Source organism: Zonotrichia albicollis, chromosome 1 (assembly GCF_047830755.1).
Source record: "Zonotrichia albicollis isolate bZonAlb1 chromosome 1, bZonAlb1.hap1, whole genome shotgun sequence".
Taxonomy (NCBI): domain Eukaryota; kingdom Metazoa; phylum Chordata; class Aves; order Passeriformes; family Passerellidae; genus Zonotrichia; species Zonotrichia albicollis.
Genome location: NC_133819.1, coordinates 112390072 through 112408544, shown reverse-complemented (window position 1 = coordinate 112408544; position 18473 = coordinate 112390072). Strand labels below are relative to the sequence as shown.

The following is an 18473-nucleotide window of genomic DNA, read 5'->3' as shown; positions in this document are numbered from 1 at the left end:
GTTGCTTATTGCCTCCTACATACTGGAGTAAATGGAGACTCTTCTAACCCAGGAAATATTCTGGAGTGGCAGCACAGGAAACTGAAGGGTTTGCTAAGAGCAAAATCAACGTCCTGATCATATTTTTGATAGAAACATTGTACAGTTTTCTGCTCAGCACCATATTTTCTAGGGCCATATACTGCTCACCACTCTGCTGGTACAGGGCTGCAAAGTCTATGGAATTCTGTTCCACTGGAGAGCTGAGGCAGCATTTCCCTTCCCTGGTGTGATGGGCTGCAATGCCAGCATTTCAAGTGCCAGGACAGCTGATGGGTTTAGGAGACAAAGCTCTAACAATTAACAATGTTCAAGACACCCATTTAAAACCCCTGAGTCTAAATGAAAGAAGGGTAAATATGTATACAAGATTCAAACAATGCAGAAATCAGGCAGATTTAAAAGCAATGCCTGATATATGTAAGAATCAAAATTAATTTCTCTCACTAGGTTAGTAAGAAGATTATTATTGTGATTTAATTATTCATGTACTGTTACAGTTTCTAACTTTCAAGGAAGGTGAAGCTACAAATTATATATGATCTCAAAAATGAATACCTTGAAAACATGGGCTTGTTTAGTTATTGTTGTGTGAAGATTTCTGCACTACCACCAAGCCCTGCACTGCCTAGAGCTCAGTATCCCAAGCAACCTGCATAGCCATTCTTAACTCAGCAATTATTTGCAACACTTGGCAATACCTTGCAAGCCTCAGTAGAGAGAATACCAGCCAGTGCCACAATCCACCAACTTTGGGAGGACATTCCCCATATTCACACACATTCACTTGAGGTTAGTGCTCATGAAGAGCTGCTCCAGCTCATCGGGCAGGGAGGGAACAGGGAGAGGCTCTGGCTGAGCAAGGTGCCTTTGCTGGGTGCCCCAGGGTGCCCAAGCTGCACTAACCGTGCGGGGCTGCTCTGCAGCATGTTGACATAGACCCCGATGAGCACGTGTTCATCAGCCAGCCTGTCTGCAACATCCAGGCTGTACTGCAACCTGCAACAGGGGCAGGGTGTCAGCCAGACAGACACACACACACAGAGAGCAAGAACGAGATTGTGAAATGGGAATCTAGCAATGAATACGTCAGTGTTCTTAGAAAAAAAAATTCAAAATGAAACAACACGCCAAGTGCAGGAATTATTTTGTTATTATTGTAATTTATATGGTTAGTATTTAGTGATTTAAGATAGTAGCATCCCACTTGATGACAGAGCCAGCCTCAGAAATCAGTGAGATGCCACATCAGGCCAGGGACTGAACTCTGGAGCTGTACAATAGCATTTACTAAAAAATTCAGCAAATCGTGAAGTCAGCATTATTTGGTTTAATATTGTACAAAACCATTAATATAGATATGTAACACACACGACTGACACACTGAATTCACAAGCTGGATTTGCTTGGAAGTGTTTGATTAAGACCTTATGAGTCCAGGTGTACATACATATATTTAAACATGCCTTACTTAGCTCACTGGGTTAATTGCTTATCACAATTTTCTCAGGAAAAATGTATATAGAATACATTAAAAATGGGAGGAATAGAGGAAATGTTTTGGTTTAGCTGTGTTAGTGCAATTTAAGAACATACTCTCTCTTTAACTTACCCTTTGCCTTTCAAGAAAGCTGGAGCAGCCCTAGCCAGCAGTTTGCTCTGCTCTACTTCAGTATTCTTGGAAGGAGAGCTAGTTAATAAGACAGGAAAACTAAGAAGAGGGTAAACAGTGATGTCTGAAATTCATTATAGAACAGAGTTTGGAGAAGCTCATTTGAGTGCCCTGGACTGAATAAAAATAATAGAAGCTTTAAAGGAATTCTAGAAAACATCAGGAAATGCAAAATCAGGAATTACAAGTTTCCCCTCCTGTTCTCCAAAAGCAAACTATTAAAGCCTCCACTACAGAAAAGACAAACAAAATATGCTTCTCTCACAAATGGAGAGGCTTGTATTTTCCAGATAGAGTCTGAGATAAACATGGTCTCAAATGCTGCTTTTGAGATGGGAAAACTTTACCATAACAGCTAAATTGCTTTTCTCCACATTAACTGTATGATGGTTTCTATAATCTATGGAAAGGCATTTATTTGGATGCAGTGAGGGGATACAGCAGTTTAATTTTCAGAAGTACTGTTGTTCTGTTGATTTAAAATAATATATAGGTCACCAAACACACTTTTTTCCTAATTACAGTATTTAATGGATTGCTGTAACTGCCTCTTTCCCAACACTTCAATATCCATGTTAACAAGCTACCACTGGCTAAAAATGAGAAACATTGAAATTTTTTTTTTTTTTATGCTGCAGCATTTTTTTGTTTTTAAGAAACAAAAAATCAAAACAAAATTATATTGTACTTTCTTCTTTTTAAAAATTAATCCCTTTTTTTTTCATGGGTGTGAAAGCATGGATGCACTTGTGCATCCAGGGGTGTATGGGTCTATGTGTGTGTGTGTATGTAGGCAGGTAATGTTGCACAAATGTGGTGCAAATCTTCAAAACCTTCAATACTGGAACAAAGAAGGAATTCAATGAGGTTAGATTTGTGTAATTCCCCTCCTTTTGAGAGGGCAAGGTTGGCAGTAGGGTTCTGAAGAGGATGGCATCAAAGGTTGTTCTAAGAACTCAAGCCTATTGATTTATAATAAATTTGTAAGATAGCTGAATGAAATGCTGTACTGCACAGCAAGAAAAAATGCTTGTTTCACATTTCTCTGCCCACCAGCATGCTACTTATGTGTACTGCACTTCCACTGGGGCAAAATCCATGCAGATTAACATGTGCCATGCCATCTAGAAGGATGCGTTTTCCACAGGTTTTCTTCCCAGTTACAGAAGGAAAATGCATTCACAGGGTACAGGGTGTGCCACTTCAGCCACAAATGCACCTTTCACTTCTAAAAGTACAGATAAGTATGCTGCCACAGTGGGAGACACAAGGCCCCAGGGCAGATTTTGGGCCTTGCTTTCTAACAGCGTGCCCTCCACCAACCACAAGTTCCCCTCTCCCATGCTCCCGAGGCCACACAGTCAGTGTGCAGAGACAGGAGAGCAAGGATTACTCACTGAGCAACTGTTACCATGGACCTTTCCTTTTTAGTTGATTAAGCAAACGTTAATCTTCCAACCTTTTCTCATGAGTTACGTTCTCTCTGTTTTTCTGATGTTTGGGTGTCTCCTCTGGACTCCAGACATGCTGGTTAGCATATCCATCCCCGTGCTGCTGCCCTAAACTGCAAGCAAACATCTAGGCAGATGTCTCCTCCTCTGGAGAATGAGTTTTAATGGCTTTCCACATGATGTTCCAGGGTCAAATGCAATCTAACAATTGTATTGCTGACTTCAATTAGTTTGTGGTTCACTGCAACTGCTAGGTCCTCTTTTAAAATATTTCTATCCATCCAATTATGCTCCCATCTTTTATCTGACTATTTGCTTCCTTGCTACAGCAATTTTCACTTATAATTACTGAATTTCCTGTAATTGATTTCAGATCATTTGGACATCAATTACTACCATTGCTACTGAGCTACTTTTCTTTTATTTAGAAATTGCTCTCCAAGCACTCCTTTCCACAACTATTTCAACCTTTGTACCACCTACAAATTGGATGTATTCACTCTATTGCTTCCATTAAGTTACTATGAGAGATAGTGCAGTGTCTAATTTAGGATAGCTTTCAAGAATCCCAGCAGATGTCCTTCTCCTAAAGTGACAGCAAACTTCTGAAAACCTCATTATTCATTTTCAATGTTGCTCTTTTACTAATTTCCCTATGTTTGTATTTCCTTTGGGTACTTCTGTGTCACCTGGGACTATGTATAAAGCCCTTTTAAGGTCAACCTGTACTGTATGCACTGCCTCTTTTTTAATCCACTGGATCAGTCATCCTGTCAATGAAATACATTAGTTTGGCTGATATAATTTGTTTTTGACAAATCTATGGTGGTTATATCTTGTTTATTAACCTCCAGATGCTTATTAACTCTTTTATAATTTCAGTATCTTTGGATACCAAGGTTAGGCTGCCTCCTTTATAATCCCTTTCACCTTTGTCCCCCATTCCACCTTCAATCCTCCTTCATTTGGAAGAACTGACATTTGTCCTTCTTGTTCTTCCATATCTTCCTACATCCTCCACATACTCCCAAAAATACAACTAATCATTCTGGCCACAGAGAATTTCCAACTGGAATAGATATTTTAAAGATATATTCCTGCTAAACTGGAACATCTTGTAAGATGCTAAGTAATGCTTCTCCATCCAAATTGAGACAAGCCTTCCAGCTGTGAGCAGATGTCTATAAAGATACAGACCTAATAATATTGGTGTAAATGTTATGCCCTCATTAGTGTCTACCTGGCCACTAAACAATCAAACATATAAACCTTTCCTTTAGCCAGGTGGAATATTGCTGATATTCTGCTGAAATATTTTGTTCTGAAAAAAATATGCCAAGATAGCAAGCAGTTGAAGTTTACCATGCTCCTTAGAGACAGGAACATGGAGAACAGCAGCAACCAGTATGTTTTGTTCCAAGTTAGCTGATGACCAGAAATCTGGCCTAATCTCTTGTTAGAGGTAGAATATCTTGTTAGTTAGAATACCATTTCCTTTAACTTTTATGTGGAGTTCAAAAAAGGCACCAGCCATTCTGACTCAGCATTGAATAAGACTCAATTTCTCCTTGGCTATGGGTATCTGATATCACAGTGCATTCTTTCTATCTATCACACAATTGCCAAGTCATTCCAAGTTCACCAGAATGAGTTGCATCACACCATTTATTCTGGTTTATTACCCCTTTAGAAGAACTAAATGCATTAGCTGTGAAGGAGGGGCTCAGAAAAATGCAAGAAAAAATCATTCTGTTTTATCTTATCCTACCTAAGCACAATAATTCAATAGCTTAAAGAAAACATTTATAAAGAAAGAGCAGGACATTGTACCCATTACTATGGCAGCGATATACTTTAAGTCAGCATGACAGACTGCAGCAGGGGAAAAATTATTCAAATAAGGGGAAAAACATTAATTCAGTGTATAGAGTTATTTCTTTTGAATAGACAAAAGTTTCTATAATGCTAAGTTTGCTTGTTTTGATGTAACATATCCAAATCACTGGGTTTGCAAGGGCATTACCTATTCTGCAGTAATATTCCCTTGTTCTGCAGCACTCTAAGCCACTGGAAATTGCAAAAACAATTGAGAGAAACCCCCTGAATATTAGCTACAACAAAAGAATTACAGGCCTTGTGGTTTTAATCATGTTAGCTGTCAACAGCAAATGACCATGATTTGGTGTTTGTGAGAAGATCACAGACTTTTTTGGTTCTTCTTGTCTAGCACAAGTGCTTTAAAGCTGTTCTTGAGCTGTACAGAGCATATTGTTGATACCAATTTCCACACTGTATACATTAAGAAGAAAGGTGCTTGTAATTGCTAAGCCAACCTCCTCATTAAAGCTCTCTTATGGACCTGCTGGCTCAAACTAAGCAAACAAGCACAGAAATTTTAAGTAGACTTTAATTCTACAGTAGTTTGAAGAAGTTAAAAAGCATCTTTGGGAAAGCCTGAACCCATCTTCCTTTGAGCTTTGGAGTAAAATCAAAATCAGTGCTTCAGATGAAATTAAAGTGTAAATAGTATATAATGTTCCATCTCCTTTCAGCTGCTCCCCACCATTTGTCACTGCATTTACCAATTATTAAATATCTTTCCTCTAACAAGATTCTCCACCCTCCCAGTAAATTTCCAGTTTTCACCTCTGTATCCAGAAATATAATAGTGTGCTGAACTTAGGAGATGCTACCCATATCCAGCAGCAGAATGAGCTGGTGTGCTGAATTTGGCATTTGCTGCCACAGGGAGGAACTGGTTCGAATGGCTATGTTCTTATGGGAACACAAGTAGCTGAAATAAATACCATGGGAATGCTGTGAATGACTTTCTCTGCCAAGTCTCCTTTGAATAAACATTCAAATTACATAAAAATGTCACTTAAAGCTATCTGAAACCTCTGGACTAGACTGCAACACAAATTAAAGTAACCATAAGTTATCTGCAGTGAAAACACAGCCAGCAGAGCTTTTAGTGTTGATTACATCCAGCTAGAAATTTTACTCTGAGTTTATACTCTTCTTATTATAATATGAATCATGGAGTATTTAATATAAAACCAGCACAATTGCAAACAGAGCCATCAAAGTCTGTTTCTCTTATGCTCAAGAGGGTGAGCTTCCACTAATGGGGCCTGATTTTCCCAGGGCAATAGTAACAGTAAAACTTAAAAGAATGAATGAAGACACAGTTATTAGTCTAACCCAGACTGAAGATCTTGGCATTTAGCAGATAATTCTTACTGAATTATAGTTAATGCTCATGGATTAACATGAAAAAAAAAAAAAAGGAAATTTCCACATAATTCCACATTAAAAAAAGGTGGGGAAACTTTTTTGTTCTTATGCAATTCTGTATTTCTTTTATGCAGAATGAAACAGGATCTTCCTTTAGGTCACTGAGATGTGAGGGAATGCTGGACAAAGGGCTCAGCAACAAGAGGCAGGGGTCCAAATCCAGTGCTCACTATAAATGGGAAGTTTTCATTAGCTTCAGGAGGACTTAGATCTGCCTTTCCTGTGGTCTTTTTGAAAAGCAAAGCTGAGGGGTCTGGGGAGGGTTATTGGCAAGCAGTGCTCAGGGCAGAACAGCAGCCACCCACAGAGAGAGCTGAGGCAGAAGAAGCTGGCTGTGAGACCTGAAATAATTTCCAGGCCTTTGTGCAAGCTTCTCTCATTCCTTGGTCAAGAACACAACAGGCAAGTCATACACTGATGATGGAACCATAAAGGTGTAGTTTACAAAAGCAATATTTCCAATTTCCACAGGACACATTAATATTAATCCTACGTGAAAGGGAAAAAAGGAAAGAGTTGTGTTGTGCAGAAGCAAGAGAAGTTGGCAAAGCCCACAGCCAGCAGGAAGTCTATTCAAAAGACTAATTAGAGCCACAGAAACCCTCTAGCCCATCAGAGCCTTCCTTAAAGAATATTTTGAGTAGTTTAGCAGAATTGCTAATGATTTAGTGCATGAGCTACAGAACTACTGCGATTAGTAGGTTAGTGCTCTCATACTGACCGTGAATTGTTGTGAAGCTGATTTACATACAGCTTTATAAGAGAATGCTCATCAGCCACAGGACTGGCTGCATTTATACCCCCAAGTAACCTGAATGATTCAAACAATGAAACCTTGTTAATACCTCAAAAAGAATATACAGAGAGCAGAGTGTTCAGAGAGGGTTTGTAACAATAAATCCAATTTATTTAGAAAGAGTACTGACTTGGCTGTTTGTAGGGTGCTTTTTCTTTCCAATAAAAAGATGCAAATTAAATTTGTAGAAGGTGAAAATAAAAATATGAGAATAAGCTGTCAAACTCATAAAATCCTGCTATGTCAATGAAACAAAAGTGAAAAAACTTCTAATATGCAATCAATGTAATTAGTTTACATATCAGGGTACAGTTAACTCTAAAAAAGCCAGAATGCTACCTAATGGAAACTTTTAACTGGACAGGGACGTCACACTATCCACTTATATGAAGTGTGGGTACCTATGCTTGAGGGCAGGTTGTACTATCACCTGCCTTTAGGGGATTCTGTGTTTCCTAGGGAGTGTTTCAAGGAGTGCTTCCTAGGGAAAAAAAGGAATTCTAATAGTTCAGGAAGCATGTATGTTTAAACCTGATAGTTAAAGACAGTCAGTTACTAAAGAAGACAAAAGTAAAACAATCAGGTATATTTTACAGGCAAAGAGAGACAAGCAGCACAGTAGAGACAGTGCTGTGAGTGTTACTGCAGGTCCCTGGCCTAAGGAGTGGTGTACTTCTGTTAATCAAGCACAGGGATGTCGTGGGAATAAACAGAAGCATCAGCAACACTCCTAAAGAGTGCTTCTCTTAGCGACCTCTCCTGGAGAGGCTACAAATACATTACCCTGCCTTGCACATAAACCCCCATATATTCCAACTACAGAAATGAATCTGCATTTGCAGTCTCTCTGTATAGGCAGCAGATCTGGCCTTGGGGGCTGCTCTGGAACTGGCTTTCACAAAGCATCTCAGTCACACCCACTTGCACTGAGACAACACAGAATTTACAGCTTACAGCTTGTGGTAACAATTCATAAACCAAATAAGCAGTAAACGGTCTACACTCTGACTTTGCAGTGTACACTGCAGGTTTGGTTTCAGTTTTGATGTTAAAATATGTACCTGTGCATTTCCAGAGATTGTGTTTAGTCATTTGGGAATGCTGAAGCACTGACACACACAGCAGGAGTCAAGCAATAAAATGCACCCAAGGAAGAAACATTGCTCATCTTCCCTAAGACAGCAGGAAGTTATTTTCCTGCCACCTTCTTACCTATGTGCATTTGTAGGCTCACACAGATGGGGTCAGACAGCTAGCAAATGCTACACACATATTTTGGCTGGATGAGCCAAAATATTGAGTCAAAATGTACAGTCAGCTGCAAGCACCTTCTCTTTGGGATTGTTTCTGATGAGACTTCCCTGGTTTGTTTACTGAAGGGTCAGTCACCATATTCCAAGACTACTCCTTCTTCCTTGTTAATTTTAATGAAAATCAGGAAGATTTAACAGGATGGCTTGCTATATCTTCGAAGTATGAAGACCTCTACTCTTTGTTCATCCATATCTTGTTAAATGATGCATGCATTCCCAGTAGGCAATGGCACATCCCAGCTCCTATTCCCATATTGCTGTTACAAAATGATTTCTCACCAACAGCCCATTTTGGGTCCCTATGGGAGGTGGTCTGGGGTTGCATGTGAGCACTTTTTAGTGGGTCAGAATGGTTCAAATGAGAGCTGAAATTCAGTGCTCTGCTGTGGGGAGCCTGGGGTGCCGTGACTCCAGCTCTCTGTTCAGATGTCTGGGTGCCAGTCCAAATTAACCAAGGCATTTCTCTGCTTAGGTTTAGGTCTGGGTTTGGTGAGAGGGTTTGGTTTTTTTTTTAACCCTGAGGGAACTGAAAATTGAAACTTCCACCACTATCTTATAATGGTTTGATATAAATAAGGATATGAACTCACCTTCTGTTTGCAAAGGGGCTTCCTGAGGGAACAGAATGGGAGAAGAGTGTGTCGTTCATGCTGGTTACAGGTCGGGGGGGCCTGAAAGGCAAAATATCCAGCTGCATTAATTTTGCACCAAAACCCCCTCCATCAGCAACAGTATTTATGTGGAACAGAATGAGCTTGTTTAAAGTAATATAGCAACTGGCATCTTCAAAGTAACATTGCAACTGGCATCTTCTGCTTTACGCAGTTATAGTTTCAAATTATAGATGCTGTGGTTTCAAGAAGTTGATACAAACACACTGGTACTTAGGCCTGGAGGGAAATAATGTCTTTGTGTGTTCTGAGGTGAGTTTTAGGCAACCTGCTCAATTTTTTCCCCCTTGCTTTGGTAGAATAGCCACAATGCCATTGTTCCTTTCCAGAGGCAACGTCCAGGGTGCAATCCCTGCTTTCAACCAGCCAGGACGAGCACTGGCAGTCCATGCTCTGTGGCACCATGGAGGTCTGCAGCATGGAACTGCCAATAAGTGACACATCTTTTCATGAAGTTATTCCTGGTGCTAAGCTCCATGCTACCACATCCACATAGTGACCACAGTGTACCCAAGCCCTCAGCATCTCATGAAATACACATGGAATTTTAAACTGGTTTGATGGCAAATGTTTTTAATTGGTATATTAAATCCCAAGTCAAAATGTAGAGTAAGTATTTACTTCAAGAGGACCCATTAGTAATGATGATTTTATTATTACATTCTTTATTTCCTGCTTTTACAAAAAAATGAAACAAGAAGGAATTTTCCTCTGCTTTCTTTTACTGTCTACTCTTAAAAATAATCTGTGTGTAATTTTCTCCTTCTGCATCCATTAAGGAGAAATTTCCCCTTTTCAGCAGACTTCTTATGGAAACACTGGGAAAAAGATCTATCTGCTCAGGAACAACTAAAAGGTATGTTATCAAAATCACAGGGATTTCAATCAGTTATGAGCAGAATCTGAAGCCACATTCAGACCTCACTTTGGTTCATATTCCTTTTAGGCTCTATGAAAGACCTATCTTGCTTTTTGAATTCTGCAGATGTGCAAGTAGAAATTTGGTAGCCATCTGCAAAATATTCACTGGGCTCCAATTGTCCAAGACAACTGGTCAACTAAAGCATGTCCACGAAACCCAGTTCTGCACAGAACTGAACTGTTACTATATATTTCGTCCTGTAACTTCTTATAAAACAGACAAAAATATGGTATTTGAAACATTCAAATTAATTTCTCAGCATGATAATGTCACACTGATTTTAAGAAGTTTACAACTGTGAAAAGAAAGAAGTAGGATGTGGAGTGTTATTTATGTATATGAAAACAGAGTTTTAACCGGACCCTGCATCTGCAGAAACTCAGAAAATTTCATTTCTCATCAGTCATGAATTTGAGAAGCAGTCCTTTGTCCTCCAAATACTTACAAAGAAGTGTTTAATGTTATTTTTTTTTTGTAATACCGAGATTATTGCAATTTTTCCAAGCTTTTTCTTCATCAAGTGTACTAAAGAAGAAAAATACTCACCAAGTATCTCTTTTGCAGCAGAATAAAATGGAAAAGAGATAATTAATTAAATTGTCAGTTCAATATGTATATGGCTCAAGTAATACATTGGACATACTCCATTCTTATGACCCTGAATCTGAAAAAGCATGAGAGCATCTATGCATAAAAGGTCATTAATCTGTTTACAAAAGCAAAGTTACTCTTGTGTAAAAATGTCTTTAAACTCCAAGACCTTGCTAAGGTTTCCTGATTAGCATTACTTTGTCAATTCTCATAATGAGAAAATGATATTAAGCTATACCAGAGCTTTCCCAAGGCAAGTTTCCTAAAGGCTGATGCCCACTGTCAGAGTCCTGAGGTTCCACTTGAGTATCAAGTGGATGTTCAAACATACAGAATTGTGTGATGTGCTAAGACAGAACAACAGACTTTATTGCAAAGCAAAGGAAAACTCAGCTATTGACTATAAATTATACCTTTCTGAGGTTAATTTTAAACCCCTGAAAGGGAGTGATTTAACTTTCTGATTAAAGTGGTACTGAATTAGCTGTCCTCAAGGAGACAGAAAACATTTGGTGCTATTGAAATATGCTATGTTATAAAAGCATGCTATGGCACAATGTATGTCCACATAATAAACCAAATTAAATAGGAGGAATTTTCCAAAATGCTCCAGGCTGCTCCAAGCTGTTTACACTGATGTCAAAAATAATGCTCCCACAGGCTTCAGATGGAAATGAAGTCAGGACAGTGCAAAATAGATTTGAAAAATATCTCCATGGCCATGCCATTTGTCATCTCTGCTGTCTGGACTTTCTTTCATGTTGCTATTCTTTTGTAGAGAGAGGAAAAATGACCCTTTCATCAGTGGGAGGAGTTCTACTACCAGGTTTATGACACGTGGATAACTATTTCTCTAGGTGAGGCTTTAGATGTATTTCTTGCTTAATTCAAAATTTTATGTGGCACCAGTAAAACAAAAAAGCCATGCAGTCTTTTTGTCTGGTCCCAGGCAAAGGTGGAAGAACAAACAAAAGGAAAGTCTCTATAGTAATGCAGGGAGCACTTGTCCCCATTTAAGCTAGAAGCTAAGAAAAGGATATTGTTTTGTTGCCAAAATTCTTCCATCTGATGCAAATATAAACCCCCTTTTTTTGCCTGGATTCCTGCCCAGAGCTGTTTCTCTCAACTTCCATTATGTTTAAAAATAAAAACTGCATCAGTGAGAAGATATTCTCGACAAGGTTCTGTGGCATACCTCTCCCCTCAGTTAATTTGTGTCAATTATGCTGTAGATCATGATACCTCCACAACTTACAGGTTTCTCACTCATGCATCTTGTAGCCAATATATATTGCCAAGTTATATTACCATCAATCTATGAATAAAGAGAAACTGTCATAAACCAGAATAGATGGTGGTTTGTTCTCACATCCCGTCACTCTAAATTGTCTGTATATTTAGGAATAAGGGAAGGTGTTAATTTCACAGCAAAAATTTGGATCAGTTCCTACTTAATTATGGTGCCTTCCCCTTGCCTTGCCTAAATGCACTTAATCCATACACAGTAGCCCAGTTTTCACTACCTTTTATATTCTGACATATCCCCAGGCCTTCAAGATCCCCCTGCCAACAGGGAACAGAGGCTTCTCTTTCAGTTTCAAGCTCTCTGTCTCTCTCAGTTTCCCTTACGGATGGCCAAAATCTGCCCTGTGAAATTATCACTGGCTTGCCAGCAGGGCCAGGCACAGCAGGGAGGGAGCTCAGCAGATCCAACTCTGGATCATTTCTGCCAAAGAACAACGCCCTCCCAGTACTCTTGCATAAAGAGGTGCAGGGGTTTAACTGACCATTAAGTGTGACAGGGATTTGGCACTAGGTATCTGTCAGAGGCACCTTGTCCCTGAAGACCAGGGCACTCTCTTACACCTTGAAGAAGCTGTGCTATAACCACATAAGGAAGACCATCAGCACAATTCATCCTAAAAATGCCAGGCAGGTTGAGTGAACTTTCCAGGTGTTAACACAGCCCACAATGGCTGGAGTGCACTTGCCCTTAGAGATCCTACATATAAATATTCAGGATGGACAAAGGTAAATATGTATAATAATACAGACTAGAGCAGTTCCAGCAGCCAGCATGAAAATACAATTCTAATGGGCTGCTGCCCAAAATGCTTCAGTCAGGAGCCCTGGGAACATGCTTAAGAAAGATATTTTCTTAAGAAATACACCAGAATAAGAGAAATACTTTAAAGGCAGTATTTTTGGAATATTTTTTCCAGCTTAATTTCTTTGTACCTTTCTTCCAATCAATGTCTTAATTTTTTCTTAATTTTATGGGAAATTTAATGGTTTTTTCCCTTTATTTTAAAGGACCCAAGAAGCAAAGGTAAGCCAAGTTGATAAATGAGAAAATTGGAGTATCTGCCACTATGGCTAGTGGATATGTTTTAGAAAAAAACCCATCCAAAGTGGTACTTTCCTCACCCTGCACAAATACATTTTCTTTCTGCTTTGGGTTTCTTGACTCACGCAGAAAAAAAGTAGTGACATGCTACTATACCAAAAAATAATCTTGCTTTCTCAACATATCAAAACATTAGGCTAATAGACTCTTTTCAAGTGACTTGGCAGTTGAAGGCCTGCTTTTTATGCAAACTAACACAATTCTTCAAGGCTGGGTGAAGAAGCTCCACTAAAGTCAGTGAGAACTCTGACACCTTTTTCTACAAAATTGGTCTGATTTTACTTTTCTCTGGTGCCTTGTGTCAAGGCATACCTGTGGTACACTGAAGTTAATAGTCTCTAGATGACAGAACTGATGTTCTCAGCATCAATACATCCCAAAGTGCTGAAACTCCATAAAATTGCATGGACATCTCTTGAGGAGAATGGCAACGTTACAATGTTGTGTCCCAGTAGTTGATTATACCTATATATCCCATTGAGTTTTACAGGTGAAGTCACACCAGAAGAACACTTTTACACTAAATATCCCCACCAGCAAATTTGCACTTGTGATGCATTGAGCTGGACAAGCCACATCTGCCTCCTGCTTTGCTCAGAGCTGTAGTATCTACACTTGGTGCAAGCAACTCCTACCACAAAGCTTACTTTGTCTACAGCACACAGATACTTACACAATATGAGCCAGGTTTAGAGGTTTTTCAGGCTGGTCAGGGAACATTGGGTGCAAAGGTTCACGGCTGGAAGCACAGCTTAAAGACTTGCTAAGTGCATTAGTTAGCTTCTTAGCAGGTGATTTCTGGGAGGAACAAGGAAGGTAGAGGTAATCTGGACAAGTAAGGTGCATACTGTTTCTGCTACAGGAAGCACAAAACAACAAGAAGCTCTAACAGCTCAGGTATCTATGGACTGACATCCCCCTTGGCCCCCTCCCATGCCCAGAGTCTGGTAAGGCAAAGAGTGCTCAGTTTTGGGAAGGGATTACTGTTATCTCCAGCAGCCTTTAGAGCAGGCTGGGGGTGTATCTATAGGGAAAGTTGCCATGGCTTTTTTGCAATGCTGCACTCAGGCATTGTTGAACAAAGAACAGCACAGTTTGTGTCACCTGGACTGGTGCTGGCTTGTACCTCACCAGCTTGGGAATGCAAGGAGAACAGATTCAAGCACGCTTGTCCCTATGGATACACTGTATGGGACATCATTTCCCTCCCACATATGGGCCAGGCACTAGGCTGCTTTGTTCTCCCCCCTCACTAGTATCTCCCTCCTCACCTCCAGTACCCCGTACTGTTTAACTGCTATTACAAAGCTTCTCTTCCACCTCCTGTGGCCACTGCCCACTGGAGAATGGAAATTTGAGACAGGGGCTTGCCAGGAATTGCCCCACTGTGGCACCAGCACTTCAAAAGAGACTGATGTACTGTCACTGTCCCCAAAAGACAGGGATGGTGTATGCAAGAAGGGTAATTTTCATTAATGCGTAAAAAAAGAAAACAAAACAACAAACCAGTATTTTCTGCTTTCTGTTTTGTTTGGAGGCTATGCAGTTGAGAAGACTCAACTTCCCTTCTAAGGGATCTTTAAGATCCAGGGTGTCTTTTAGGCTGTGTGAAGGATTCTCAGGGAATTCAACTCAGCTCCCTGTGATTCAGTTCTCTGCCAGTAAAAAAAGGGTTAATGATCTTTACACTGTCTCCTCCCCCCAAAACACAGCTCTACAGGCTGAAATTGAAGAATCTTTCTGGAATTTGACAGAAAGAGTTTTGTATTTGTGCATATACATCCTGCATTGACATATGATTGTCACCAATTCTATAATGAAATATTTCTACTAGAGAAATCCAACCTAAATACAAAAAGTTCAAGCTCTTTCTCTTGCATTCATTAAATGCAATTTCACTCTGAATTGAGAACAGTTGATTTCCACTGTACCCATAAACACTTCCAGTGAAGTATATGAAGTATATATCGAGCTCTGCATGTGGAGCTCGATACTGATGCATTAGAATGCCAGCCAGGTTTGAACAAATACTAATGAATGCTACAGAAAGGCAACTTCAAACTTGAAGCAAAACATTTGTTTCTGGCAAGGAAGCATCTGAAAGCACTAGGCATTTGGTCATATTTTTGTCTTCTGCTGAGCAGAAATCTTAAGTTTTCCAATTACTTCCTACCTATAATTACAGCTCCCCGGCTACAGCAAAAAATGGATTTTATAGCACAAATTGCTGCTGGGAATGGAGTCTGAGCTACAGAGTGGGCACTTTTCCTATTCAGATACTAAACTCTGGCCATTTGTGTCTATGCAACAAGCAGCAATTAGGACCCACAAAAACAATTACAGACCCAGGTCTGCTGGGACACAGTGCAGGCTTGTATGACTGGCATACAGAGCAAATAATGTCCAATTTAACCCTTGCCTGTTCCATCAACAGAAAACCAGACATTTTAGAAGTATTAAAATTCAGAACTTTGTTAAATAATAAACTCAAAGTACCATAAAAATGGGAGCTTTTGCTGTATGCAGAATTTTCCCTTTTTTTTAAACAATATACTTTTGAAATGTTTGAAATGAATTATGTATTTTCTGCTATTTATGTTTGAATCCTGAAGGATTTTGATGCTCTGTAAACAAGGGGGTCAACTGGGGCTTTGCTCCAGTCCATGGAAAGCAGAGTCCCCAAGTCTCATGCCCTTCAGGGAAGGTTAAGGTTCCAGCAGCTGTTGATACTTCCCTTTCAGCTTAGGAAAAACACTGCATCATTTTGATTAACAACAAGAAACCTGAAGTGAGCATTTCTCTAGAGTAAACACTACTGTGGATCTAAGCCCATGACCACGCTCAAATCTCCAGTGCCAGGATCATCCCAAATGCTACGCATATGCTGCAGCCACTCAACTGAAAATATTGATGAATGAGCATTAAGTATTCATCATTTCATTTACACGTAGCCAAAGAGAGCAAGCCAGTGACAACTTTACCGTGAGTCCTGTGGGAACAGGAGAAGCTGCCATGAGCCCGCTGCCCTGCTGCCAGCCCCTCCTGCGCTGCCCTCACCGCGGCACGCACCAGATCCTCACCCAGGAAAGACCATTCCCACCTCCACGCTCTCCCGAAGGCTCCCAGCGCCGGAGCCTCCCAGACAGGGTCACTAATCCAAGTGCCAGCCCGGCTCCCAGCTCGCCTGAGCCCAGAGCTGTGCCTGGGGGCTTCTCTGATGGCTGGAGGGCAAAGCAGTCTGCAGCGAGGCAGGAGCCTTCCCTTACCCATGACGTGTACTCTTTCATTTGGTGCTGGTTGCTGTGGGAACCGCTGGCATGGCCCCTCCAGAAGCAGTCCTGACAGAGCTGGTAATTGTGACACTGCTGGCAGCGGTAGCGAAACCCCATCATGCTCTCGCTGTGGCAGTAGGAACACTCGACGGGGTGGAAGACTGGGCGGGAGAAAGAAATGGTGAGCCAAAAAGCAAAACAAAGGAACACCCAGAAAAAGTTCATGGACGAACCCCAAACTGAAGGGTGCTCCCTTCTTTGTTTAAAGCAATCTGCAGTGTTGGATGCTGCTGACAGCTCTGACTTGAGAGAATACAGCAACCTGTGCTAAGCCACAGGCAACACTTCCTATACTGGGCACCAAACCCTTCTTTGCTTCTTCGCTGGTATCCATGCCTCCTGCTCACAGCAGCAAAAAATGTGTGTTCAGTGCTCAGTGTCTAACAGAATACAGAGTACAGAGGAGGGCCATGGAGATAAGGGCTCTCCTATGAAGACAGGCTGAGAGTTGTTCAGCCTGGAGAAAAGAAAGCTCCAGGGTGTCCTTAGATCAGCTTTCCAGTATCTAAAGGGGTTACAGGAGAGTTGGAGAGGGACTTTTTTTCAAGGGCATGTAGGGATAGGACAAGGGGGAATGGGTTCACTGAAAGAAGGTAGGTGTAGATTAGATATTAGCAAGAAAATCTTTACTGTGAGAATGATGAGGCACTGGATTGCATTGCCTGAAGAAGGTGTGGATGACCCATCCCTGGAAGTGTTCAAGGCCAGGTTGGATGGGGATTTCAGCAACCTGGTCTAGTGGAAGATGTCCCTGCTGGGGAGCTGGAAATGCATGATCTTTAAGGTGCCTTTCAATCCACACCATTCTACGACAGAGGAAACTCGTATGTGGGAAAATCCACTGCAGCTGCACCACTGGGACAAGCAGAGTGTTTGGTTGTGTTCTAAGCAGCTGAGGTGAGGCATCTTGGAGGAAAAGTCAAACTCAGCTGTATGACTCCTGAAAGGATGAAAGTGTACTTAGACATGTTATTGTCTCTTAATTGCTGCTGTCTCATCTGAACAAGTGGTGTCATTTAGGTACCTATACATGGAGTTGAACACGTAGCTTTGGATGTCCAGATTTGGAAAGCTGGCCTTTGGAGGGGCCTGTTCTCTGCTCAGAAGCAGACAGTGACAAGGAAGCAAGTCACTGAGGACACTAAAGCATCAACTGAGATATTTGGAAGCCCCTTCCAGGCAATACTGCTATTTCTGTTCCTTTTTCCTTGCTACAGCCTGTACCAAATTTACCACAGGGTACTGAACATCGCCTTGTTCCCAGGCACCCTCTGCCTTTCCTGTCATAAGGTTCAGTCTGGGAAAATTTGGATCAGTGCTGAAAGTGTCAGGGGTTTAACTCCTTGCCAGAGTTTTGCAGCAAGAAGGGTTTCTGCTCTGGGCTAGGAAACACTGTGAAGCTGGTGAGGGACAGGGATGGATGACAAGAGCTTGAGGAAGGTGGAATAGATAGGTTGCTCTGTAGCCAAAAAAGACTTGGGAACATCCCTTATCCACCGTGGCACCTTTCAGTGGAAGAGGGATTTGTTTGGCACAGGAACATATACAACTTTTCCTCCTTTTCCTTTTACCACCAAAAATGTATGCACACCATCCACAGGGAACTTCCTTTTCAGAGGATATGGTCTGGCAGTGTAGACTTAGGAGTAGATCCTTCCTAAGGACCTTTTGGCTGGTGTTTTGCACTGCACTGACATCTCCTGCCAGGAATACTGCAGGAACAGAAACTGCCAAGCTGCTCCCTCTCTGCTGCCATATGTCATAGCTAATAAAAGTAGTGGTCTTGATAGTTTACCAAATATAAGTGTGTGAATGGATGAAGCCCTATTGCTCTTTGCTGATCCAGAGCACAGGAGGAGACATGAGCAGGTTAACTTCCTGAGCACAGCAAAATTTAAGCCATGTTCCTGGCTGAATGACCAACAGACTTCAAATATTTTACCAGGCACTGTAAAAATAGCACATGGAGTCAATGAACCCAG

The 18473-nt window shown here is 40.9% G+C and overlaps 1 protein-coding gene across 22 annotated transcripts in view; it reads right to left on the bottom strand.

The window, feature by feature from the left end:
- Positions 1-18473, bottom strand: part of DTNA (dystrobrevin alpha) — a 226053-nt gene that overhangs the window by 38209 nt on the left and 169371 nt on the right. For 11 of the 22 annotated variants that reach the window (XM_074550480.1, XM_074550452.1, XM_074550423.1 and 8 more), the window contains 6 exons: positions 16426-16592; positions 13833-13957; positions 9159-9239; positions 7181-7270; positions 1652-1729; positions 946-1038 (listed from right to left, as the gene is read on the bottom strand). In XM_074550480.1, coding sequence (XP_074406581.1) covers positions 946-1038; positions 1652-1729; positions 7181-7270; positions 9159-9239; positions 13833-13957; positions 16426-16592 — 634 coding nt within the window. Of the gene's footprint in view, positions 1-945; positions 1039-1651; positions 1730-7180; positions 7271-9158; positions 9240-13832; positions 13958-16140; positions 16404-16425; positions 16593-18473 lie in introns of those variants that run through there. The other 11 variants (XM_074550526.1, XM_074550486.1, XM_074550536.1 and 8 more) reach the window with 8 other exon arrangements.